Source organism: Enhydra lutris, unplaced genomic scaffold, assembly GCF_002288905.1.
Source record: "Enhydra lutris kenyoni isolate GAN:26980312 unplaced genomic scaffold, ASM228890v2 scaffoldscaffold17, whole genome shotgun sequence".
Classification (NCBI taxonomy): Eukaryota; Metazoa; Chordata; class Mammalia; order Carnivora; family Mustelidae; genus Enhydra; species Enhydra lutris.
Genome location: NW_019154101.1, coordinates 13692057 through 13719707, shown reverse-complemented (window position 1 = coordinate 13719707; position 27651 = coordinate 13692057). Strand labels below are relative to the sequence as shown.

The window sequence follows — 27651 nt, the reverse complement described above, 5'->3', positions numbered from 1 at the left end:
AAGGCTCAGGTCATGATCTCAGGGTCCTGGGATCCAGCCCCGCATCAGGCTCTCTGCTCAGCAGTGAGCCTGCTTCCTCCTCTCTCTGCCTGCCTCTCTGCCTACTTGTGATCTCTCTCTCTGTGTCAAAATAAATAAATAAAATCTTAAAAAAAAAAAAAGAAAGAAAAAAAAATCAGTTTTCTGAGATGGCCCATCTGGCTGTAGTGGAAACCTATAAGCCACTCAGACCCACCCTTCTCCCCAGCTCTAGAGCACCTCCCATCTCTGGGAAGCCCAAGGGCAATTTCAGAGGCTGGCAAGCTGGATCCCAGGAAAAAGAAAATCCTGAATTTGCCAAACAAAGACTATTTGACTACAAATTCAAGCAGTGCTTGGAAGATTCTTTCAGAAAATAGGCTAGGTGGTGGGGGGGCGCCTGGGTGGCTCAGGGGGTTAAAGCCTCTGCCTTCAGCTCGGGTCATGATCCCAGGGTCCTGGGATCTAGCCCTGCATTGGGCTCTCTGCTTAGCAGGGAGCCTGCTTCCGCGCCACTGGCCCCCACCCACACCCCACCCCCGTCTCTCTGTCTGCCTCTCTGCCTATTTGTGATCTCTGTCTGTCAAATAAATAAAATCTAAAAAAAAAAAAAAGAAAAGAAAATAGGGGAAGGGTTTATTATTATTATATTTAAGTTGAGTATTTAACTTATTTTTTTGCAGATAATAAATACTATTGTTCATAAAAGAATTAAAGAACACTACAAGGCAGTGTTTATTCAAGAACTAAGAGGTAAGGAGTCAACTGTAAGCACACTGAGAGTAAAGGGAAAGGAGAAGAACATTGTCTATACTGTAATATTAGTTACCATAATATTAATGTATATACTATAAAACTGTACCAATGTATAACAGTACCTATCTATATTTTCTGACTTTCTCACAACGAATATGTATTTCTAATAAAAGACAATAGACAACTCTGGAAAACAGTCTGGCAGTTTCTTACAAAACTAAACATGTTACGACCGTATGCCTGGCAAGTGGACTCCTGGGTGTTTATTTCAAAGCACTGAAATGGTTAAATAAATTGTGGTATATCCATATTATGGAATAGCACTCAGCAATAAAAAGGAATGGGCTCCTGACATAGGAAACAATCTGTATGGATCTCTAATTATGCTGAGTGAAAAAGGTCAAAGCCAAAAGGTTATACACTGTACATACCATTCTTGAAGTGACAAATTTAGAGAAACAGAGAACAGAAACGAGATTCTGCAGCATTATGGAGGTGGGGGAGAGGCAAGTAGGTCTGGCTGTGAAAGGCAATGTGAGCCCTTGTGAGGGGGATACGTTCTGTGTGCCCATGGCCTCGGTGTTTGTATCCTGATGTTATGTTATAGTTTTGCAAGATGATACCAATGGGGGAAACTAGGTAACGGGCAAATGGGGATCTCCTTGTATTATTTCTGAAAACTGCACGTGTATCTATTATTATCTTAAAAGCTTATTTTTAAAAAAGACAATAGGAATCAATTTCAATGAGATAAAATACTTGCTGCACTGAATCCATCATTGCATTAAAGAAATGTGTCTGTTAGATAGCAACACAATATATGTACGTAGTGAAACATTGCTTTAAGAAGTAAAAATAGCCATGATATCTCTGAATTGATGACCACAAGCATTCAATCTTCAGCTGACACAGCCTCCCTTCTGATGGCATGATGTAGGGTTACTTCACGGCTTCCTCTTCAGCAAACTCCCTTATCCTAAGTACTTAGTAACCCACAAAGGCTGGGGGAGGGGAAGATGGGGAGAGCCCCAGGTCTAACCAGAATTCTGTGCAAGCACCAGGAGAGACACTCCAATAGGAATGGGCGCTCTTCAGGTGTCCCTCTTAGCTGTCAGAGAACATCGGCTTCACAGGGGAGCCTAGTGATAGTGCAAACTCCCCCAGACACATCCCCAGATCCCAGTTCCGCGGCTCAGAGGTGTGGCCTGTGGATCTGAAGAGTGAGCCAGTCCCCCTGGGGAAAGGAGACTCTCAGGAATGCCGAGGGCTGGACTGGATCTTGGCAGCCCCAGAAGAACCTGCAGTCCTCAGTCACAACAACAGTTTTTAATCATCCTTCCTTAAGGAGAATTCAGGGGATCTGTCTAATTCAGGAGCTTCTCAAAACAACCACAGGAATCAGTGCTGGGAATCCAAGTCACACTTGGATTCTATGCTAGCTATGGATGCCTGACCATAGAGTAGAGAAGGAAAATGGCGGCCAATGTGCCACACAGTAAGACCAGGGCTCTGGAAAATAGTTGGGTGTGTTGCTGGGGGCTTCTCGGGAAAGCTGTTCCTCCCAGCCATGCAGTGGGGGAATGTGCTATGACTCTACTTCCTGCCCTCGTGAAGACCAGGATGTGCTCAGGAGACAGAGATGGGACCATCTAGACAAAACCAATTACAAACGATGTATAAAGGGTGTCCAGTCCCACACAGTTTCTTTCAGCTGTCATTTTTGCCACCACACTGGGCACAGGGCTCCTTGTAAAACAGGGACTTAGCACTTTAATCCTGTGCTCTGCCATGGCCACTTTCTCCACCTCTTGTCTTCCAGATCTGCTTCTGGTCCTCTCTGCTAACCTTGTTTGTGACAACTTTTCCACCTGTCTGCCCTACTGAGTCTGGTCGTTGGCTATAACTTTGGCTTATCCAGTCATATTTCCAATTACTCACTTCTGCTGCTTTGCCTTGGGTCATTTCAAGTACAGGGAACCTCCAAACCTGGGTTGACCTGGTTGAAGATGTCCCACCCACCAAAAGGCCCCTTCAGCTGGCCACACCCATGGGCTGGTGGTGTTATCTGTAACATCACTGGTGAAGCCTTTGGCTGGAAGTGGCTGGAGTAATCTCTCTTTCTTCTGCCTCTGCTTTACCTTGTCCTAGTTTGGTCTTACCTGGTTTAGATACTTCATATTCATCCTTTTTTACCCTGGTCATTGTCCCCACTGACCCTTATCTAATAGGACTAGCTAAGGAATGGGAACTGGGTCTCTTTCGCCTATACCAATCCTAATCAATTGTTAATGTCTGAAGTGAGTGCCATGTTTATAAGACAGCATCTGACTTCGGGGAGCCCTAACGGATGAGGTCTGCCTGCCGTGGGTGTGGGTGAGCGTGGGTCGTCTTGCATTTGAAGAAACTGCTATCTTTAGAACGAACACTTCCTTCTTTTCCTTGGGCTGATATCTGAGCTGCAAATCCTTCACAAGAGCTGTGCATTCATTGACTCCAAGCCCTAATCTTTCGGTGAAGAAAGAGTATTTCCAGTGTGTTAGCATTTTCCATTCATGCTTGCTATGAAAATAGCAAAACAGAAATTGCAGGCACTAGATCATTGCTCCAAGGAGAATGTGCCCTGCCAGTGCCTTTGCTAGAATTCATTTTGTGGTTCTAGTTTGGGAATTGTGCCCATCTTCTTAGCTTTAGGCTGGAAAAAGAGTATCTTCTAGGCTGAATGGTATCAGAAAAAACTGTCTCCCATGATCCAAAAGCCCTTCCCTTATCTTTTTCCCTTTTAAGTGCTTGTAGTTACGGGTCTCTTGCCTCTGTGCCCCAGTGGAAATGTGAATATCCAGATCCTGGGGGGGGGGGGGGGGGAGGAGCTGGCGAGCACAGAGTTGCCCTCCTACTTCCTTACAGAAAATTGGGGCTTTCTACCACAGGGCATTTCCACCTGTATGTGGTATTTCCCACCAAGTACTGTCTTCACTGGGGAGCACTGGCTCAACTTACCTTGTAGTGGAAGAGAAACAGTCCGCAGAACAGGCTGTACAAATCTGCTGTGAGCAGGGAGAGGTTGACCGAAGTGGCACTGGTCTTCTTTATGACGACTGGCATGAAGCTGTAGAGGCCAAACATGCAGGCGCTAAAGCCGACGTAGAGCAGTCCTGTGGGGAAAGGGAAGAGGGGTGACGGACAGCCTCCTCTGGGGGCCTCTGAGGACCCCAGCATGGGGGAGAAGGGGGCTGGCTCGAGCCGTTTACCACGACACAGGGAGTTTTACTCCACTCTGCTAGTAGATTTTATTATTGGGTAATAGGCCGCTAAAACATAAAATAAAAAGTAAAAATCTTCATGTGGGAAATGAACTTTCTGCTTCCCACCACATTAGCCGATCTTTTGCTTCTTCTGGGAAGGAGTGCCTCCTAGTGGCTAGAGTCAGAATATGGGGTTGAGCCTTCTTAATTGTTTCCAATGGTGCTGTACTCTACTTTTCCTATCCATGTCTTTTAAAGCATTTTTTTTTAAGTCTCTTTTTTGTTTGCAAAATGGGAACTACTGGGTTCCACGTATTGTTCACGGTGATGAAAAATATATATATATATATATAAAACTATATATATATAACTATATAGTCCTCAAGACCAAAGGGCTCGTATGTCACAGTGATGTGGACTAGGTCAGAACTGGAATCCTAATTGGGTGGCCTTGGGCAGACCACTTCATTCTCTGAACACAAGACGACCTGTGAATTTCTTCCAGATTTGTGCATCCCGCTCAGTCCTACACCCCAATAAACAGAGTCCTACTTCCCCATCACCTTCCCTAGCACACTGCGGGTTCTCACATGTAGCCTCTGCTGTTCTAGACATCGTTAACTAAATGCTTCATAGACTATCAGAGAGTTAAGTGTTGTAAAACAGAAAGATTTTTTTAAAAAGTCCTTAAAGTGCTATAGGGTCAGACTCTCATCCTCTAAAATTCTCTCTCATTATAACTAGATATACAATTGTTCATACTAATTCCATAAGTACACAATTTTGTTGGGTCCCAAGCAGGAGTTCATGGCTAAATGCAGAATCTGGTTCACCTTTTACTAGGTGGTGATACAATACAAATGTACAAAAGTAAGGCTCATTCTCTACCTTGACAGAATAAAGCATAGAATAAGCATAAATAATATAATTCAGTGGATCTTTGGGCATTTTAATGCAATTAAAGCATCCAACCTTTCCAAAGGAATCCTTGATTAAATGTGTCTGGTGTGGGCTGTGAGATGATCACTTTATCTGAATCTTATGAATTGGGGAGGATTTCATAGATACTGGACACCTACTTAGTCCCTTTGACTATGAAGACTAGTAATTCCTCTGAAGAGAAATTTGGTTTCCCATATGAGAAGTATGTAAGAGCATAAATCATCATCCTATACATTTTGGATTCTCAGTGTAAGGAAAGCCATGGCAAATCTATATGAAAAGATTATTCTGAACATTAAGAAAGCAAACTCTGTACAACAGCCCCCTCTAGTGTGGTGGAAATGCCGTAAGAGGAAACTAGAAGAACCACTTTCCTAGCTCAGTCAAGTGCAAGTCCTCTTCTGGATATTCTGTCATAATAATATCAGATATCTTCTGACTCTCCATCACAAACTTTAATACCCTAAAAACAGTCAATTCTCCTGTAACTGGGTTTCATGCTACTTATAATTTATTTTCCTTTTAACCAAGTTACTAAAAGTGCAATACTAAATAATTTATAAACAACACAGGAAAAGACATAAAATTAGTGCAGTATTCCTTCAAAAAAAATCTGGGATTAAAAGACTAAGAACAAGCTATATCCTTAAACCAACCTACTAAAAGTCCACAAAAATCAAACTTGGTCAGAACATAGTCCAGGTACCAGCGCCTTTTTTCTTTTTAAATTGCATCAGTGATTTAGATTAAATATGATTGAGCTAGAAAGTTCCAGAATCCTACCCTTCCATCACCTTACCTGGCACACCTTACCTGGCACTGATCCCACCTCACATGTGGGATCTGATGTTTTATACTCACTCATTATTCAACCATGTATTCATTGAGTATTTACTGTACCCTCGTCTAGCAAAGCTATGGAAAACAGAATGGGTAAGAAGCTTAGAGCTGCTTTAGTGCTAAGGGGGGCGGGGGTCAAAGGGTTCATTTTAGGGAATGGCAGGGGGCTTGCTTCAGGAAGAAGGACTGGCTAAGTCTTCTTTGTGCAAGTGGCATTTACCTTGAATGCTGAAGGACTGAAAGGAAATGGCCAGGGAGGACCCAGGGTAAGAACATTTTAGGCAGAGAGCTCTGCAAATGAAAAACTCTGATGACAGGGCCCCACGTGTTCTTGGAGCTGCCATGGGCCAGGACATCTGTGGAGAATGAACAGAATGGGGCAGTGGGAAGGGACAAAGGTGGAAAATTAGGCAGAGGATGGATTACGCAGGGCCGTGCAGGTCTAGGAAGGAAATTGACATCTTGTTCTAGTTGTAATAGGAAGCCATTAAGGAGCTGGTAACAAGGCTAACACCGGATCCACATCTTCAAACGAGAGCTCTGCCTGCTGCTAAGAAAGGACTGGCAGGAGAGAGCATGGCAGACCACCGAGAGGTGCAGTGTCCTAGCCCAGGCAAGGGATGCTCGCAGCTCTGCTCAGGACGGCAGTGGAGGTGAAGGAGAGTGGCTGGGTCTGTGGACACTCAGCAAGCCCTGGTGATAGTCTGGGGCCATCAGGGATACCCAAGGGATCTCATGAGTTAGTTTAGAAACTGTGTGAATTATGGTGCCATTTACCAAGATGCAGAGAACTGGAGCGGACAGGTTTTCAGGGGAAATAAAAAGCTTCCTTTTAGTTTTAGACGCTTATGCATCAACCAAGATGATCTGTCCAGCGAAGAGCTGGGTATGTAATTAGCGGGCTCAGAGAAGTGGCCATATGGCTGGTGAGCCATGGAAGAGCGAAAGAGACCCACGACAGAGTTTCCCTCTACTCATCGGGCAATGTCAGGGTGCTTCAAGCTCAAACTCTCTAAACCTATTTTTTAAAAACTGCAGAAATTAAATTTAGGGAGACAGGGATGGAATATCTACGCCATCCCAGCTCACCACTTTGCTAGGTCAATGGAAGCTTTTGCGTGAGAACATCCTGTTTTGAGAGCAGAGCGTGCTCAGCCTCTGGGACTCATGATCAGATCGAGGCAGGTGTGCTGGGTTGCTGCAATTTGCTGACACGCTGCTTGGAGGGGGACACGAGCTGGCTCATGGATGTGCGCAGTACACCTGAAGACCCAGTGCACTATCTGTGCGGGGCTTTCCAACTGTCAATCAACGTGATCAAACAAACGAACTGAGTGATTTTTTGACTGACAGCTCTCTAATGGCTGCAACAACTACTGCAGACAAGGTGTGTGTATAGCCATTTCTTATTTGCCATGCTTTCTCTCTCACAAAAGACAGCGTTCGGGAGCTGTTTTCCTCATGCGCTAAAGAGATTTAAGTCAAAGGAATGAGAAAGAATACTATCGGTTCATATCAATTGTGTGCTTGCTACGTGCCATGTACTTTAGATACGTTAACGAATATCTACAACCGTAGAAAAGACCATTACTATTGTTACCCTATTTATATAGGAAAGGAAACAGGCTGAAAGAGTGTATCAGTTAAGAAACAGTCCATACTTCAGGTTCAATAGAGGACATTTAATATGGGGCACAAGTCACAAAGGTGCTTGAGAGGGTGATGGGGGAAAAAGGGGGATGAGGCATCCCAGAGATTAGCAGTAGCAGGAAGTTATTCACACTCCTGGAGCTAGAGAGATCCAAGGAGGAGGCGGTTTGGGGGGGGGGGGGTCAGAAGGTAGGAAAGCCCAGCAAAGGGACAGTCAACCACTCAGACGGGACTCAGCCTTTTCTAGAGACCTGACCCCGAACGGAGGGAAACAAGGAGACACAGCCTGATTTATTTCTTCCTCCCACCCTCCGATCTCCTACTGCCTCCCGTTGGCCAAATCTAGTTGGAAGCCACTTAACAGTACATCCTGGGAAGTGTAGTTTGCATGAGTCAGCCTCTGCAGAGCACAGCAGAGGAAGGGTCAGAAACAGATCTGTGGATAAACAGGAAAACCAGCATACAGAGGTTGAGTAACTTGCCCTCAGGACACAAGCTGTCGGACTTTCAATTCTAAGCATATACCCCCAGTCCATATTGTTTAATTAGTAGGAAGAGAAACAGGGCTTCGATGGAGCATCTGATGTGATTCTAATGAGCACCTCATTTTATATATAATACATACATGATAAATACATGAGGCATGACTTACGACATACCTTTAGATACGATAGATATGACACACACATGTATATAGTATGCGCCCATGTATGCTGAATATGTTTTATCTCATCCCTTTGGGATCCCACTGATGTTCTGTCTTTCACTTTCCTTTGAGTATACTAGATATTTTAAAACATTTTTTTTAATTCTTAAAGATGGCTTCTTAGCCCAAGTGCATCAGGCTGAGTAGGCAAGTGCCCGAGGTGGGCAGGGCTTGCTCAGAGAATGCACAACCCTGTTGGTCCCCGCGCTCCCCGCCACCGCCATCCCCCCGCCCACAGGCAGCCTTTGGCCTCCTCGGTGGCCTCACCTCCCCAGATCTCTGATTCAGCCTCGGTAAAAAAGGTACGTTCTTAATTATCTTTAAGTTCCTTCCTGCTCCGTGGTCCCATTACTCCATCTTCAGGAAAAGGTCAAATCTCTTATTTCGGCCTCCAGGAGAAAACCAAAACCAAAACCAAAACACGCATCACCCACAAGAGCCAAGAAGGGACCCCTGCATACAGCGAACCTGTGCTCTCTGTCCCACAGCTCAGTTTTCCTTTCCTTTGACGTTTGGCTCTCACACCAGTTGGTATCTGCTCACAAGTCCTTTAACACAATATGGCAAACGGGATAAAGGGAATGTTGAAGCCATTTACTAGATTTCTGACGGTGATTCGAACACACCTGCTCCACAGGACATTTGAGCTCTGTTAGGTCGAACATTTTACTGGAATTTAACGATTGCATAATCAGACCCAGGCTCTCCGTTGGGTAGGGTAAAACAAAGAAATGAAGCACCAACAATTAAGGTGGTCTTCTTGCTTTGAATTATTCTCTGCATCTTGCAAATGTTATAGGAAAATAATGGAATCTGTTTTAAAAAGTGCCTTCCAAGTACAGAAAAGATAAAATACATTTATTATCCCACTTGCTCTGTAGGAAAAAAATCTTTTTACTTTGATAAAATGTCAACTATATGAGCTGTCCGAGAGACCGTGTGAGGGGGATTGCTGATGTGGAGATAGGGGAGGGAGAGAAATGTTCTGACAGATGGTGGGAGATGAAAAGTCTTGGATTTTGGTCTCTTACCTAAGATGCTGTGAGCTTTCCACCAGAGACAGCGATCAGAGCTCAGCACTCTTGGGTGACTTCCCAAGGAGTGCAGGGATGCTAGAGAGGACACTGACACACACACCACCCCCTCGCCCTGCCACATCTCCCTACCTCTTGGTCCCCAGAACTAGTATGCCATCTCCCAGTTCCCCAGAACGAGAGGGCGAAGTCAAGCCTAGACCTCCGGCTATCCCCCCACCACTCCCCTGTTCTCTATATTTCGAAAGATGAGAGGGGCAGAACAGGCCCTATCACCTTTGCTTGCCCTTCACTCATTTATAGTAAACATTTATTCACTGAACGTTGTGTGCCCAGAACTGAGCTGAATGACACTGTGTAGTTGGTCAGGATGAGGTAATGAGGACAGAGGCAGCCCTTGTGTAAAAAAATCTCAAACCCAACCCTATCGATGTTTTGGAAAGAAAACGATGAATATCTTTCTTGCCCATTTCAGCCTCATCTCCAACCAGGAATTAAAGTGATGGTTCTATCATGTATTCCTTTTATCCCACCTTCTATCAGCGTGGGCTACAGGGGACTGACAGTTTAATGACAACAGGAGAGTTAAGAGTAAAACTACCTTTGGATGCCACATTTAACTAACACTGAACTAGAATAGAACCTCAGTGGAGATGCATATGACATCCATATCATTAGAGGACAAATTATTTTTGATCACTGCCGTGACTATTAATATGAAATGAATTTATACCACTGCGTGTGAAGTGGTACCAAGCACGGGTCACATTTTGTTTCCTGGCTCTGAGAGTCCCAAAGGCAAATGCATCTGTAACCTGCAGCTGGTTTGCTTTCCCCGCTGCCCCTCTCTCCTCTTCGCACCCCCTCTCTTCTAGTGATTTTCATTGAATGGTAACATTCTATAGCAAAACACACAAGAAACTAAATGGCAGGATTCTGTGACAGACACAAGAGCCGGCAGCCCTTGAAGTCACTAGTGATAACCCCCAGGGAGAGTCATGCATGATTCTGTAGCTGGCGGGGTGCCTTCAGAGGGAATCATGTTAGCAGCGAGCTGGCCTTGGATACTCCCGGGTCAGGGGTAGGGAAGGCGGTGCCGGGAAGCTTATGTCATTGCTGTCCCTGCTGGTGGAAGCAGAATTTGACTAAAGCCGTCAATCTCATCAAAACTCACATAAGCTGGAGGGGTCTCCAGCAGCCTCCTTCTGTGTAGGCAATCTGGCTTCAGCCCGCACTCGCATTCACAGTGCGTGTTTTCCAAGCACCCTTATAAGCCACGCCCCGTGCTCATTGCTGGCATACTGGCCTCATACCATGCATCTTGGTATAGACACTGAAGGGGTATCTAGGTAGAAGGTTTTAAATACCATTACCTTTCAGGGCTTGCTGTGTGATCTTTATAGCAATCACCTAGGATCTTAAATCCTTGTCCCAATTTTTTTTTTTTTTTAAAGAGAAAAGTGATTTTCAGAACAGGTGGAATCTGAGATACCCTGGATGACCATTAACTTGCTCGAAGTGTGTCTGGTATTTTCTACCTAGTCTACTTGGGAGATCAATTAACCGTTTCTTATGTGCAAAGTGCTCCCTTCTGAAAAGGTTTTTATGGGCTCAAAATGCCCATTACATTGTTTTCTTTTATGCCTTTTTGTTCATTTCTCTCCCTTTTACTAAAGTGCCACTTTTTTAATGATCACATCAGTTTTGTGTCCCTTGGCTAGAGAAAATTGCTGTCATTTATGTCCCACCACTGCCTCTGAGCATTTTTTCTTTCTGGTTGATCTTTAACCTAATAACATACTTCTGTGTATACACTAATGGCATCTTGACGATGATAATGGGCAGAAGCTCAATTAGGAAACATTAGAAATCATGCAATTTAGTCTCACACCGTGTACACAAATTCCTAAAATGACAAGGGATTTCATTTTCCTTTGTCCTTTGCATTCTGAATCCTTTCATGGTTCCTGCCTCACACCTACCCACATCACTCTTCAAACGTATCCCTCAGGTTTACCAAAAACAGGATTTTTTTAGGTTTACTAAAAACAGGTGAGCAAAGCTCTTACCTATTTGCCAATCCCAGGGCACCTTTAACAGCTCCTTGTGCTCCATTATGGCTCTGCAAATTCAAAGAAAACAGACCCCATGAGTGAGATTATAATGCATCCTGCCTTTTTTTTTTTTCCCTTATTTTTTCATTTACCAGATTTGTGCAAGTCACAAAACAACCACTAAATTGCAAAAATAACCTTTGGCTAGGGATAGGGAAGTCTGCTTTGGCAACCTGAGGTTCCTCCCCACAGGTGCGGGGAGGGCATGGTGGCATTCCAACCTCCCACTGGCCTTTTCCCCAGAGAATCTCCCTGCAGGCCTTGATTTCTTCTTGCTTAGATGCATTCTGACAAGTCAGTGGTGAGGTAGGGAAAATTTCTGTGCTTGCAGGTTTAATCAGGTTTTTTTCGAAGTCAGTTTTCTGATTGAGGGTTCTCTAGGGCAGTGGTTCTCAAACCTTAAGGTGCCAAAAAGCCATGAGGGGAGCGTGTTGAAACAGTTTCTCATGCTCCTTCCCCAGAGATACAAGTTCGGCAGATCTGGGGTGTATGAGGGGGGCATAGATGTGCGTCTCTGGCAAGTTCTCCTGTGGTGCGGATGCTGCTGGTGAGAAAAACGCACTTTGAGAACCACAGCTCCAGAAGAGGACCAGGAGGGTAAACTGGCCCTGCTCCACCAGAAATATGTTGGTTGGGGCGCACACTCAACATACCCCATTTGACACACACAGCCCCATGCCATTTTGATTTTGCCAGCAGTGGCGCTGAGGGGCTCTATTCACTCAAATGGACTACAACGGAAGCAAATGAGTGCTGGATAGCTGTGGATATGTTTTGGATTCAGGAATAAGAATCCATAAAACGAGCCATCTATCTACAAAATGTTGGTTATGAATTGTTGAACAGGGCAATCTCTTTTCCTCTCACAAAGTTGAAGCACCAAATTTAGGAGCTTTAAAAATGCCATCCCACTTTCAAAATGAATCAAAAATAAATCCTTTTCAGAGACCCTCCCCATCTTCGTGCCCTGTTTGCTATGGAGTTTTCCCCCCATGTCTTGGGATACGAAGATTTGGAGGATTCTTGGAAACAGCCTATTGGCAAAACATGTTTAAGGCAATGCCAAAATATCTTCCATAAATAATTTCAGATACTGAATTGATACAATTACAAGGCACTTGCGTTGTAGAAAGGGATTTGGTGAAATCAGAATTATTCGTTTCGTAAAAAAGGATTTGGTGAAATTAGACTGCGGGCTGTACTATCAATCTCCACCCATTACGTGAAACTAAAACATACGGTCTTTCTTGATGGAAAAGTGTGCTTTGTTTGACACTTATTCTCACAATGATTCTGAGGCACTAGTCTGTGATAACACATATATGTCAAGGCAGGTGGGGTGTTTTTGACTTTCAGATGCTTGATGAATGTCTGTGTTTCATCTCCATATGTTTAAGGACAAGAGAACACCAAACTTCTAAGAGATGAATTTGAAATATGGTTCCTTCAGGCAAATCCTTGGGCAATAAAAGAATGAACTTGTGAAAGGACAAACTTACACTGTGAGCTTTCTAGTAGTTGTTGTCACTAGTAAACAGGTGTCCCTCTTCAGAAGTGCATCCAATCATGGCATTTATGCTTTGCTATTCTACTTCTCTAAGTGAAACCACTGGCTGGTTTGGGAGAATCAGTATACTTCTACTGCTTTCTTGTAAATTGTGTTCAGAGTCCACTAAGTGGTTTTCTAATAATTGATAATAAACTTCTTTAGTTTTGAAGAAGTTTACTAAGAAAGATTCTGAGTTTTCAGATTTCATGGAGGAGGTTGGTGAAAGTCTTCCAGTCTTGATTTTTATAAAATAAAGTGACAAACCGTACCCTAAATGAAAATAATTAGAATAAGCCCTAAGAGTATCTACTGTCTGAATTTCTTATCATTTTTACTCACAATTGAATTCCGCTGAAAAAAGCCCCAAAGAGTCCAATCATCCCCAGAAATTCCACTCGACTCAGGGTTCGGATGATGTATTCTTCCCAGACGTTGGAAATACCGTATAACGTGGCTCCTCCTAAGACCAGAAGGTCCCCTACCAGCTTATTTTCTCCTAGAAATCAAAAACACAAATGCAGCTTCATTAAAATTTTCTTAATGAGAATCTGGCACCAGAAAATTGAACTTCCTTTGTCTATTCTATTCCAATGTTTTTACAAAAGTCCGGTAATTTGCCAACTGAGATCTAGTAAAGTGTGTTTATCTGCGCTCCAGATAGGTTCTGGTATAAAAATCTTGCCTATGTCTGCCCAACCAGAAGTCTTCTTTTACCCAAAAAAGCGACCAGTTGCTTCTAGGATGCACCATCTCTACAAAGCCCCGTGTCTACTGTCTATATATATGTCTAGGAATATATGCTAATACATGTACATGTTATATTTGCTGCAGGGTGCTTTCCAACAGTTTAGTGAACATGGTGTAGCACAAACAGAGCTAGTCTGAATTTTCACCCTCTGCTCTACAGGGAAAGAAGCTGTAACAGAAGTAGTCGGGACTCTTTATTTTGACTGTGGGCAACATATGTCCTTGCTTAGAAAATAGGAGTGAAAGAGATTATGAGTTGAAACTTCCAACTCCCCTAAAGTAAGTAATGCAAGAGTGAAAATATAGGTAATTTACTATTACATTAATATTTTCTTATATTTTCATAAAAAATGTCTATTTGTTTTAAAACCAGTTTTGGTTGGTTTAAGTTTGGCCAATTTTTAATAAGTGCTGCACCCCACTATTTCTTATCATTAGGCAAATTCTACTCTAGGAAGTGTGAAGCCAGGAAGGAAGAGTGGACTTTAGCAGTCCATGAAGGCTTGTACTCAAGTAGTCTCCAGCTCTGTCCTCCTGTACAGCTCAGCGCATGGGAGCATGGCAGACATGAAGCTGTGAGGCACAAGAGAGGCCAGATGGGAAGGGTGCTCTCTCCAGCATGATTCTAGGGAAGGGGCTCACACCTCAGGGTAACCTTGGATTCCCAGGTTGGCTGGAACAACTAAAACCATAGAAGGTTTTCAGTGTTCATTTGGGATCATTGAGCATTCTCTAAGCAATGACTTCACATAAAAGAATCTGAGCTGGGCTTGGGGAAAGACCTCTTCATTCATGCCTCTGCAGTGACATTGGGGGAGTCTATATTTACAGGCTCCCCTTGAACAATGCAGGGGATACGAGTGCTGACCACCACCCCCCAAACCCATGGTCAAAAATCTGCATATAAATGTTGACCTCCCAAAGACTTAAAGACTAATAGCCTACTGTTGACCAATAATAAGCCTACGGACTTACCAATAATATAAACAATTAACACATATTTTGTATATGTAATATATACTGTATTCTTACAATAAAATAAGCTGAAGAAAAGAAAATGTTAAGAAAATCAAAAGGAGGAGAAAATACATTTACAGTGCCGTACTGTATTTATTGAAAAAAAAATCCATGTACAAATGGGCCCTTGCATTTCAAATGCATGCTGTTCAAAGGTCAACTGTACTCTTAACGGTGTCACTTTTCCTGAGGCCAATTTCCACTCCTGGTAAGGATCACAGAGAGAAGAGACACTGAAAGGTGGGAGAGCTTGCTGGAGTCAGCCTCCTGGGAAAACCACACTTAACCACCAGATGGAGAAATAAATGGTGAATTAGACTATTCTGGAGTGTTGAAAGATTATTCACATAATTTATGAAAATGAACCCATCCCACTGAATATTTTTAAGTTTTAAATGTGACCAACTGCCTTGTTTTTCTGGTATTCTCGGTTTTAGTATCAAATTCCCTCAACTCAGGAAACTCTATCATACTGAGCAACCCGAGACAGTCATTTCTCCTAATTCACTGCAATAGAACAGCTGTACATTTCTTATAAGGGTCATGATTATAGAGAAATAAGTACAAGTGCTGTAGCAGAAAAAATACTGGCTAGATTCACATCTAAGCCACACCATTTAGTACTGGTGTGCCCTTCTCATCTCCATTAGCCTTGATTTCTTCAGCTGCAAAAGTGAGACTAAGACTTCCGCTCAGGTCATGATCCCAGGGTCCTGGGATCAAGCCCCACATCTGGTTCTCTGCTCAGCGGGAGGCTGCTTCCTCCTCTCTATCTCTCTGCCTGCCTCTCAGCCTACTTGTGATCTCTGTCTGTCAAGTAAGTAAAAAAAAAAAAAAAAAAAAAAGTGAGACTAAGAAAACTTTCTTTGCATATTTAGGAGAATTAAATGAGATAATGCATGGGAAAGTGACTTGCACCAAAAAAATGGTCACTCTTTGTTTCTGATTTAATTAAAATGTTCCTCCTTGGAAATGTTTTCTCTTCCTTGAAATAACTACAAAACTATGTTTAATAATAAGAAAAAAATGTCATTATATGTATCTAACATCTTTAATAAATGAACTAAAAGATGCAGTAAAAGTATTATAGTCGAAATATGATAATAGTGGAAAGCAAGAAATATATTTATCACAAGGAGCTGTTTTAATTGAGTTTCATCTTAGTCTTAGGACTTTCTTCCCTTCCCCTCCCACTTGTACAGCACACTCCCCAGGCACTGAGGCAGAACCTCCTAGGGCCACAGACTGTGGGTGCCTTCTCTCCACTTCTGTCTGTGGTGGGCAAAGCTGCTGGCAAAGCTTCCTCAGAAGCATGCTTCCTGATATGGACATTTTGAGCCCGCTGCCATCTGTGACATTTCCTTTAGCGAGGCTTAAATCAAAATGAGGAAGAAACATCCTAACAAGAAGAATGAGAGCAATTACTTAAATTATAATGAAGTCAGAGGAACTTTGAACAGGCCGTTATCCCTGTGCTTGAGGAGAGAATTTTCAAAATCCCAAGCTAAGGTGAACTGTGGAACGAGCAATAAAAAAAGGATGAAGTCAGTCTCTTTTCCTATGAAAAGCTCTTGATTGGGGGATGACGATTTATATTGAGTTGAATGCCTGACTGAGGTTCTGATGAGTGACTGGAGTATTTCAAAAAATTTCTGTCCCTGGTGAGTAATAACACTGAGCCAATTCTACTGTCAAGGTGAAAACAAATGGACTATTTTGCATAGTGATGCACGCCAATGTTAATATTAAATTGTCCTTAAAACCAGACTGGTTTTTTTTTTTCTTTTTCCAAAACATTTTGCGTGACAGCTTAAATTGCTGTCTAATTTATTTTGTCTAATTTATTTTATAAAATAAGCCCTTGGTTCCTCTATTTGGGCTGCCTTTAGAACACCATACCATGTACTTGGGCACCATTCCTTTAGCACTGAAGGTACTCTGTGATGATAAATTTTCATCGTTAACACGAAGACTTCACATATCACAAAAAGGAGGGTGCTGTGAGTCTTAAACAGATAAAACCCGCTCCAGTGTGTTTGAGCTACTCTGCATTGTTTTTTAAAAATTACTTCTTTTGGGGCGCCTGGGTGGCTCAGCGGGTTAAAGCCTCTGCCTTCGGCTCAGGTCATGATCCCAGAGTCCTGGGATCGAGCCCCACATCGGGCTCTCTGCTCAGCAGGGAGCCTGCTTCCCTTCCTCTCTCTGCCTGCCTCTCTGCCTGCCTGTGATCTCTGTCTGTTAAATAAATAAATAAAATCTTTAAAAAAAAAAAAAAAATTACTTCTTTTGGAAGACCCTCAAATGGACTTACTTTCTTTTCTTTAATAGTATCACTCCTCTCCTAATACTGCGTTTGAAATCAAGAAGACATTTTTTTGTCCCTAGGAGTAGTGAATACAGTCTAGTGAAATCAATTCAATTTAGCTTAACATTCTGGGCTTTGAACATGCAGACTGTCAGGGCAATTGTCTTCCTTGACCAGGAAATGAAGATGACAGAAGGTGGTCCAATGGCTAAGGTTCAGCAAAGCAGAATTTTCATAAATAAGGCCACATGCTTCTGCTTAGTCTATGTTTCTGTCCTTCCAGTAAAGCAGAGAAAGTGTAATTAAATTATAACCTTAGAACCACTAGTCACATTATATCAGACAAAAAAAACTATCTGATTTTTCCAAAGAGATTATCCATATCAGGATCACATGGGCATAGAGCGTAAAACTGGCCCTTTCATTCGATATCTATTGATATCCCATGAACCAGTGTTTCATAGAAAAGAATCTGGGAGAAGCTGGTGTGTTTATTTTAGCCCATCTGTTAAGGTAGGGTTGATTATGTTGGATAGGCAGTGGGTTTGTGAGGACCCCAAGGCTTTCTCTCTTTTACTCCATGTTGTATCTTTAGCTCCCAGAGATGTGAAAGAGGGAAGGAAGCCTCCCCCAGAGTTCAAGAGCCTTGGGTTCTATTCTAGACCGGCTCTGGTAGCTCTGTGACCTTGGGAACTTGGCTTCCCTGTATCTTAGTGTTCTTGTGGGTCACAAGAAGTTGCTGAACAGGGTCTGTTTCAGCTACAATGTTCTATGATGCAACTTAAAAAGATAAAATGTATTTATTTCCTATACTTCCTACAACCTAGGCACTTCATACAACCTAGGTTCATTATGACAAACATCCCAATTTTGATTATCATCTAATTCCCTAGAAGGAAGGACAAGTCCAAGAACTATAGAAATGGGAATACTTTCTATCCTATTCTTGATATTAACAAAGGAGGTCATTTTTTTCTTTCCTGTTCTCCAAAACCTTATGTAGCATAAGAATTTTTGTACATTTTAAAGAACTGCAAGGCTTAAAAAAGGTTCCTCTGGAAAGCATCCTCACCATCCTGAATCAGGATCCCCATCAGATTTATAGCAATTTGATGAGTGAATCTTGAAGCTTTACCTTACAGGTCTACAAGCTGTGATTGATAACCACAAATCCTTCCTACCAAAAAAAATAAACAAACAAAAAAATCATGCACAAGGAGACTAAATTTATCTCCCCCTCCATAAAAGTATTACATATTCCCAATCTAGTCTTCAAACTTCAAATATCCACTCTTAGATTATTTACCAACCTTCATCCAGTGGTTTGAGAACTCAGTCTTTCCTTGACTTGAGAAAGAAAGAGTTGGAGGGTCGGGCTGGGGCAGGCCCCTGCACTTCAAGAGAGGACCACCAACACCATGTTTAACCAGCTGGTTTGGGCCAGGCAGTAATGACCTTCCAAAATAGCCTCCAAATGGGTCCTAATCCCCAATTTTATATACCATCTGAATGTTTCTGAATATATTCAGAAAGAGCAGAAAATTTGTATTTTGCCTCTTTCATTTACTCATGAAACATGGATTAAGCACCTCCCACATGCCATATTCAAGGTGTTGAGGAACAAACATGACTCAGACACAGATACTGGGAACCCAGCTTCCTTGTTCCTACCCTACCATGAACATTCCACATCTTGTCTTGGCCTCACACATATGGGTACATAATGGGGCGAACACCTAGGGACTCACCTGCTCCCTGATGCCTTCCCACAAGGACATCCGCTCCTGCCATGCAGCCCATTCCCAGGATGCAGACCACGATGCCGAGGAAATGCACAGCCTTGTACCGAATCAGCAGGAAGAACCAGGAGAGCAAAATCACCACCGGGATCACAAAGCAGTCCAAGAGCTATAGGGAAGGAGTGAGGTTAGCAACAACAGGACGTTCAGGAGGAAGTTTCCCATATAATAAAGAAAAATAACTCAGCCCTGTAGAGAAGGTATTTCCCCTGAACCTGAGTGTCTGTGTAGACCCAGAACTGATTCAGTTAAACAGACTCTGAAAAAAGCACAAACTACTTAAACATCTCCCAAGCTGTGAGGGAAAGGGCAGAAGGCCAATGGATAAGACAGGATGGTGGTGAACAGTGTCCTGCTCCGACTAGGTGGGGGCAGGTCTGCCTCCCATCTTTCTTGGTGCCCAGACTCCCCCAGAACACCTCACATGAGGGGAGAACACGCGGAGCTGTTTTAGATGGTTCCACTATTTTAGGAGTAAATTGGGATGGGAGGTGAAGAGGCAGAGGTCTTACCATGTTTTATAAATTATTAGAATTTAGACAAAAGTTGAACTTAATTTTCTCCCAGATAACTGTCTCCTTACTACTTGTAAACATATTTGCTCTAAATACAAACACAAAATGACTCTCGAGTTCACAATACTTTAAAAATTCTGTTGTAAAACAGAGTAAAGAGAGGGGGGGAGGAATAAAGTGTATAGAAAAAAATTTTTATTTCATTTCTTACATATTTTGTGCTAATAGTGAGATTCCATCTGATATGGAAGCCCCAGGAGTTGGTAGAGAGTTGCCCTAATCATGGAGCAAGTTAATGTGGTGAAATGAGGAGACCGTTGCGACTGGAGTCCAGAGATTTGAATTTGAGTATCATATCCTTCCTTAAAGTAGCGTGAACTCAGGCAAATCACAAACTCAGGAAGCCTCAATTTCCTGCTAGTATAATGAAGAGAATAACTCACTGACTTCCTCCAGAATGGACCGAGAAGCTTAGACATAAAACATGAGAAAACATTTTATAAATTACAAGGGTCTCAATGCTGGTCTGTAATCGTGCTTCCAAACACATGGTCTGGGCCCCCCCCCGGGGCAGGTTGTTTCTACTACATCCTAGTAAAACACAGTGTCTTTGGATACTCCAGCAAGGCAGGATCTCCACTAGACAAACTACATCCCACAGGACTTCCAAGTCCATGTACCAAATGAGAAACTGGTGATTCTGTCCCACCACCCAGTCCCACTCCTCTGCTAGAATCCTAAACAAGTGACTTCAGCACCCCAAGTCGAATGCAGGGCAGTGATCCCTGTACTCCTCCACTCTTCCTGCCTATATCCTGTCAGTTACCAAGTGCTGCCAATTCCATCTTCTAAACATCTCAAGTGCATTCATGCCACTCTCTCCCATTTTTGCCACCTGGACTAAGCTGGCATCCTATCTTACCTGGAATAAGCCTTTCTGTCCTGCCTCAGGGTCTTTAATTATGCATCCCCCTCCATCTGGAATGCCCCATCTGAATTCCAGAACTCCTGCCTCCTTTTCCTTCAGGCCTGCACTTATATACTGCCTTCTCAAGGAAGCCTTGTGGGTTCCCAGGCCAGGTCAGGTCCATCCATGCTTTCCTTGTGTCCTGTGTCCTTTATAGTGTTGATTGCAACAATACGTAATGAGTACAGAATTATTGGCATGATGTCTGACTTCCTTATGTGTCCAGAGGTCTATGAGAGCAGACTACATTCTCAGTACCCAGACCCTGCTGTGTTCATGAGAAGTATCCCAATGATAGTGACTGAACAAGTACATACAGGATTTTTAATGATCAATAACATCCAAGATGCATTAAAGGATGAAAAATATTTGTATATTTGCAAAGCATGCCTGCCCATCAGCATGACTTTGGGGACCATAAACAGCCCTCAGAATCCCCTCCTTCACAAAAGGTTTTTGGGATTGGCAGACTCTCAGGCTTCTTTGTGCCTTGGTCTCCTTTGCAACACAAGCAATCAGAATTGTAAGCTTTCCCTTGCCCTGCCCCCCACCCCAGGGTGCTGTGAGACAATAGGTGATGAAGGGCCCAGTGAATGCTGAGTAATAGCCTGTTGCCTGGGGTCTGAGTCTATAGGTCACAGCACTCCCCTGAGGGACTCTGTATTGGGGGGTGGGGGCTGCTAGTATTGCAGGATAGCACAGGGTTGCTCACTGCACAGTTAATTAGCAAGTTAATGATCCTACTTGATAGGCTAAAACGCTCTAAGGCAGTTAGTACAACAGGCTTCAAATGCCATTGAAGTATATTAGGAAATTTGAGTTTGCTAGTAAAAATTATTCACTGGACAAAACAACAACAACAACAACAAAAACAGTTGGTGTGTCTTGTTTTAAAAATTAGAAATGATTGAATCAATAGTTGAAATATTTAGCTACAGGCTCCACAATTTGGATTTCATTGTCCAGCTGGAAGCCCTTGGTCAGTGGAGCTGAGGGCTTCTGTTCCTGAATTATGAAAGGCTAACCAGGCCATCATTCAAACTTTGGGGAGGACTGAGTGAGCGTTTTTGGTTCTCAATGTCATCAGAAACCCCAAAGAGCTGGACGAGTCCTGGGATCTATTCCTTTAATGGGTTGAACTAAAAAATCCTTATTTGTACATGGCCGTTGGTCCTATGGATGGGGAATACCTTTAAAAGGAAGGGGAAAGGATAAAGAAGTATACAGTTCAAGCCTGGGTTTCTGGAATATTCAGCTAGGGAAGCTTGGTGCCCAGCATACAGTGGGGGGTCAATAATGGGTGGCTGAATGAATTAATGAATGGACAGGTACTTGACTTGGTATCACTGACTGTAGGAAAGACATTAGGACTAATTCAGGTGCTGCTGGCATTTTGGATGGGGCAGTGTATTAGGCAGGATTGCCCCATGATCTCTGCAGGGCTTTTAGCATTGCTGGGCACTGGCCACTAAAACAAATGCTCGTATTTACTTACAACCGCCCCTCAGTTTAGAATCAACTAGACTCCCCCTACTGCCTTTATTTAAAAGCTGGGGATTCAGAAGTTTCAAGAGATGAAGTGATATGTCAAGGTCAAACTGTTGTTATGGGCCTGGGGAAGTTCTGTCATGGTTTTTTTGTTTTTTTTTTTTAAACAACATATTAATGAGGGTCGATGACAGGAATTGCCACAGGTAGAGATCTCATCACTGCATCTGTAACTACAGAAGGAAATAAACATTTGAGAGCTTCTGTTAGTAAACAGGCTATTAAGTTTAGTGATTTTTTTTGGCTCCAGCCTTTTCCCTGTGGTCATATAGCATGAAACATATAGACAAAATAATTCTCCAATAGTTTTCTGGTGGCTTAACTCCTTAGCAAAGTGGTTGTTGGAGTAATAAAAGAGAGAAGTGTGATAACAGAGGTCCACAATTGGGGCTGTTAAAAAAAAGACAAAGAACAAAAACCCTTCTGATTCAGTCATTAATCTTTAGGAGACTCACCTTTCTTTGCATACATTTCTATATCCAAAAAGAAATGATAAAATATTAACACCAAAAAATAAACAAATGAATGCTATTTCATAATTATCTTCTTTCCCTTCTCTCTTTACAAGTTTTTATTTAAATTCCAGTTAGTTAACATACAGTGTAATGCTATTTCCAAATGTACAATATAGTGATTCCATACTTCCAGACTATGCCTGGAGCTCATCATAGCAAGTGCTCTCCTTAACCTGCATTGCCCGCTTAACCCATCCCCCCACCCACCTCCCCTTTGGAAACCATCAGTTAGTTCTCTATAGTTAAGAGTCAGCTTCTTGGTTTGCCTCACTCTTTTTTCACTTTGCTCCTTTGTTTCGTTTCTCAAATTCCATATCTGAGTGAAATCACAGAGTATTTGTCTTTCTCTGACCTATTTTGCTTAGCATTATCCTCTCTAGCTCCATCCATGTCATTGCAAATGGCAAGATTTCATTCTTTTTATGCTCTGAAAAATCTCAACGGACACTAAGAACACTGTGGAAAGAAAAGTGTTCATTACAACCTTGGATTTACATCTTTTTTATCCAAAAGATTTAAACGAACTCTTCCACATCATTAGTCTTTTTTTTTTTTTTTTTTTTTTTTTTTTAGAACACAAGTAGGCAGAGAGGCAGGGAGAGAGAGAGGAGGAAGCAGGCTCCCCACTGAGCAGAGAGCCCAATGCGGGGCTCGATCCCAGGACCTTGAGATCATGACCTGAGCTGAAGGCAGAGGCTTTAACCCACTGAGCCACCCAGGCACCCCCACATCATTAGTCTTTAGACGCTACCTGCCAGAGAGGTCTATGATCCCAAGTTGTCTGAACTATTGATGGAGGCACTGGGGCATACCATGCTCAGTGGGTGGGGCACATTCTCTGAAGCCAAGGTGATAGCTCCAGGATTATTATTTAAACTGGGTAGCTTTAAATAACATTTACAGTAGGTTGTACATGTTATTAATATTTTGCTTCGTTTGTATTTATTTATTTTAAATATACAGTTTGCAAAACACATTATTTTTACTTTATCTCCAAAAATAGCACTTGAAAAGTTATGATTATACCCATTTTATGGGTAAGGAAACTGAACCTCCAATAATAGAGCAAGTTAGTGCCAGAGTTGGGGCTAAAATACTAGTATTTGGACTCCTAGGCTTCACAGAGTTAAAGTGCAGCTTCCAAAAATTATTTAATAATAACTAAAAAAGACTGTGTTGACATTGCTTTTAGGACAACAGAAGTTAATATTAAATAACTTTATATATATATATATTTTTAAGTACACATTGGAAGATCACAGCATCATTTAACTTTTTCTCCTCTCTCAGCTTCCCTGTCTTTTCAGCTTCAGCCAATCTCTTACCACTGGATCTTTCCTGACAGTCTTCAACCACACATGGTTATGCTCTCTCCTTAACACACACACACACACACACACACACACACACACACACACACACACACCCTCTTCTTGCCAATACCCACTCAAGCTTCTCTCTTCCTTTCTATGCTAACCCCATTTACCAACACTCCCCAGACCACCTCTATCTGAATTCAGACACGCTCAATCTGGTTTTCATGCTCACATGTAAGTCCCTCCTCTCCTCTAACATGGTCATTCCTCCTTCACTATATTTTTCTCCACCATCTCACTCAGAACCTGGAATTTAGTAGATGACCAGTAAATGCTTGCTGAATTAAAAACAAAACCCAACAAAACAAAAAACCTTTTTCTACCCTTACTCTGTCCCTAATTCGGCTGCTCCCATGACTTTCTCGCTTGTCATCCCAGTAATTTTATTTAACTTATTTCTTGTATGAAATATGAATTTTATCCCTTCTACTTTACTTGATGTGTGTCTTTGTCATGTGCATATTTAGTTGATATGTATCTATGTCTCTACAATATCTTTGTGAGTAAATATAAGTGGCTGAACTCAGAGCCACTATGTAACTTGACTAGTTGAGTCCTATTGCAACTTGGATGATTATGATGATACATTTCTGATTTATAGAGAATTTCATTGTACAATCACCAGCACATTAATATAAGTTCTGATTGTTAAATGTAATCATGCTACATGACTCTCAAAATTAGTGCAAAATGATTAAATAAGGAAAATAATGTAAATCCTGTCCCCATGACATATCCCATAACCATGCAAAGTACAACAATCTCACTTGTGGTACGATACACCATAAGCCTGCCAATATCACATATACCATTAGATTACTGCATCCTCTCTCTGTGTGTGTTTCTAGTTCTATCTCACCTTCATTTATTTGAAAGAGAGAGAGAATGGTGCATATGAGTTGGGGGAGGCAGAAGGAGAGGGAGGGAGAACCCTCAGGCAAACTCGCTACTGAGCGCAGAGCCTGATGTGGGACTCCATCTCATGACTGTGAGATCATGACCTGAGCTAAAATCAAGAGTTGGCCCATCAGCTGACTGAGACACCCACACGCCTCTAGTATTTTTGTTTGTTTTAATCAAAACAGAAAATGTAGACAGTCACATAGCACCTAAAGTAAATGGTAAACTTAGGCTGTTGTTAAATTTTTCTCTTAGTTCCACAGTTTCACCAAATTAATCCAAAGTATAAACAAAATTAATTTTATTTTTAAAAAGAATCAGTAGCTTTGCCTGGAGGTACAGCAAAAGACCAGTAGGTTACTTCTTTCCACAAGAAGTGATTTCTTCCAAAAGACCAAATTTGTGACTTAGATTTTATCCCTTTCAAAAAGTTACTTTAATTTATGAAAAGGAACAAATACCAGAGCATTATAAGGGTCATAAAATTAGCTTGTCATGCTATTTTATGTTTTCTGACTTGTGTGCTTACAAGCTTTGCAACATGATGATGACGAAAAATGTAGGTAACCTGGATGGGAGAATTGCTCTGCGAATCCCAAACAGGCATTTCAGGAAATCTCCCTAGAATTTACATTTTGTTCTTATAGACTTAAAGACTCAACATGACTTGTCCTTTAGTTCCATCTTATGTACCTTAAATATCTTCAGAAAAACTAAGTCACTCTGATAAAATATCTATATTCAGAGGCTTAGAGGTTGTCTTTTGTAGCTAACAAGCTACCTGTACTGTTTTCTTTAATGTTGAATATTTGTGGTTCCAATCACTTACTTCTGCTCTCCTCTAGAATCTAAATGGCAGAAAATAATAACTTGGCCCATTTGGATTAGCTATTTTTGTAGGTCAAATTGGTTGAATATTGACAATTCCTCTTGGTCACCTAAGATACCCAAAGAACCAAATGGAGATTATTAACATTAGATCTGATGTGCAGAAGACAGTCTTGCCTCCTATTTCCCACTTCAATTTTAACTGAGCCTAATCTTTCTTAGGCAGATATACCGGGGGAAACAGCCATCAGGCTGAGGCCTCTTTCTCAGGGGTCCTTCTAGCAAGGGACAATCCACAAAGCAGGCAGAAATGAAACATTCGGATGACAGTTTTTTCCTCCTTTTTCTTTCCTATTAAGACCTAACAACCCCACCAAGCAGTAAAGTTCCCTATTGGATATTGAATTAGCTATTTCCTCTTTAGGGTGAAGTAAGGAGGGATGGAGAAAAAGGACAGTTTTCTTCCATTCTCTCAGTGTTTAGAAGGGAATGACGTCCCCCTGGGCCTGAGTGGTATCATGGGGAAAACAGGAGTTCCTCCATCTTCCTTCTATACCATTTTGGTTTGGCTAACATGTACGTTCACATAAATGTTCGTTCCTTGATCAAAGTTCTACGTATCATATTATCAGTAACAAAAATCTCTAGAAGGAGAAAATCAGCATAAAGTGTTAACAATGGTCATCTTTGGATAAGATAACTGGATTGTCACAACCCCACCATCTCAATTCTCTGTGGTGTCCAAATTTCCTCTCTTGAGTATATACAGCTTTCAAAATATATACAACAACACATGTTAGGAGAGTGTAAAAAACCTACAAGAGTCAGATCAGTCTTTCTCAAGGGAAGCAGATGGTTTGTAAAAAACTTAAAACAAAACACAAAACCCGCCACCCAACTGCTCCCATTCCAGTAGAGCATAATGAGGAGGTGATCTCATCCCTCTCTCTAATTGTCTGCCAAAAAGACTCCTCCGCCAGCCTCGGGCTCCTCATTAGCGCTCCCCTCTGGCTATTCACAGGGAAAAAGTTCCCCTCACGTGGCCCCGCTGTCAGAGGCTAAACCTGAGGCAACTACAAGGTGATTCCAGGAAAGAGAACATTTCCCTACTTTCCCTTCTTCTGCTTCTAATTGGCAATTCTCCCGTGTTTCTAAAAGTGATGTATATTATAAATTCATCTCCGGTGAGTAAAACTGAAGCATTAACAGAGAAAGATCTTAAAAAAGGACAATCTTCAGTATCACAGACACAACAAAAGTCCTTTTTTGGCAGACAGTCCAGCTGAAGAGAGTGGGGTATAAATTTGGAAAATGCACATTCATACGCAATCAAGAACCACTTTAATTCAGTGGCCTGGACACGTACCCATCCCCGGAGCGTTTGAAAAATCCACCTGGGAATATCTTTCATCAGGAACAGGCTTTTCTGGTAGACACCCTCCTTCCCTCCACCTCTCGGATTTTTTTCCTCTCAGAGTTATTCTATTCATAACACCTCCACCCCTATACCTTAGGACCTAATGTTTAGGTTTTATTGTCTTGAAATATTCATATTAGATGAAGACATATTTCCATCATGTTGCCCAAGAGAGCCAAACTAATAAAATGTGTCCTTGTGTTGATTATATGACAGCCATATTCCAGGAAATGTCCTATTTCCGAGACTTAGAAAAAGATTTTCACCAAACTACTTTTCTTATTACTACCGGTAAGGATTTAAACGTGTGACTTTTCTACGTCTCCTTGTGCCAGTCCATCAGAACTTCCTAGCTGTTAAAATACATTCACTTTGCTTCTTTGGCTTCAACTCTCAAAGACAAAAAGAAAGAAAAGGTGGGGAAAAAAGACACTACCCTGCACTGAAAATCTGGGACAGGAACCTGGAAATCTAGGTGACCCCTGGAAAACACATAATTAGGAGATATGTACTCTGTAGCTCTGCTGTAGGGAAATCTATCTCAGGTGAGAGCAGAGCTGTCCCATAGGACAAATTCCTTCTGGGTGAGCATCACCGGACTTTGAATCAGGTGTAAGAATAAGCTGTGATTATCAGTAAACCGGATTTTAGAAGTAGAAAGCAAGGAGTTCACATTTACTGAATGTCTACCATAGAACAGGCAGAATGCTAGGTTCTTATTTTTCCCATTTTACAGATGCTAAAACAGCATACTAAAGTTATAGGTAACTTACTTCAAGTCACACAGTCTTAAGTGTCAAGAGCCAAGATGATCCCAGGTCTGCCACTCTTCTTGTACAAAGTGAGCATAAGCAGTCAGGTCCAGG

General features: G+C 42.1%; 1 protein-coding gene across 1 annotated transcript in view; it reads right to left on the bottom strand.

Moving 5' to 3' along the window:
- LOC111147805 (solute carrier family 35 member F1) overlaps window positions 1-27651 on the bottom strand; it is a 394491-nt gene that overhangs the window by 25579 nt on the left and 341261 nt on the right. The window contains exons 4-7 of the mRNA XM_022504048.1: window positions 18669-18828; window positions 13191-13347; window positions 11258-11310; window positions 3772-3926 (exon numbers count right to left, since the gene is read on the bottom strand). Coding sequence (XP_022359756.1) covers window positions 3772-3926; window positions 11258-11310; window positions 13191-13347; window positions 18669-18828 — 525 coding nt within the window. The remainder of the gene's footprint in view (window positions 1-3771; window positions 3927-11257; window positions 11311-13190; window positions 13348-18668; window positions 18829-27651) is intronic.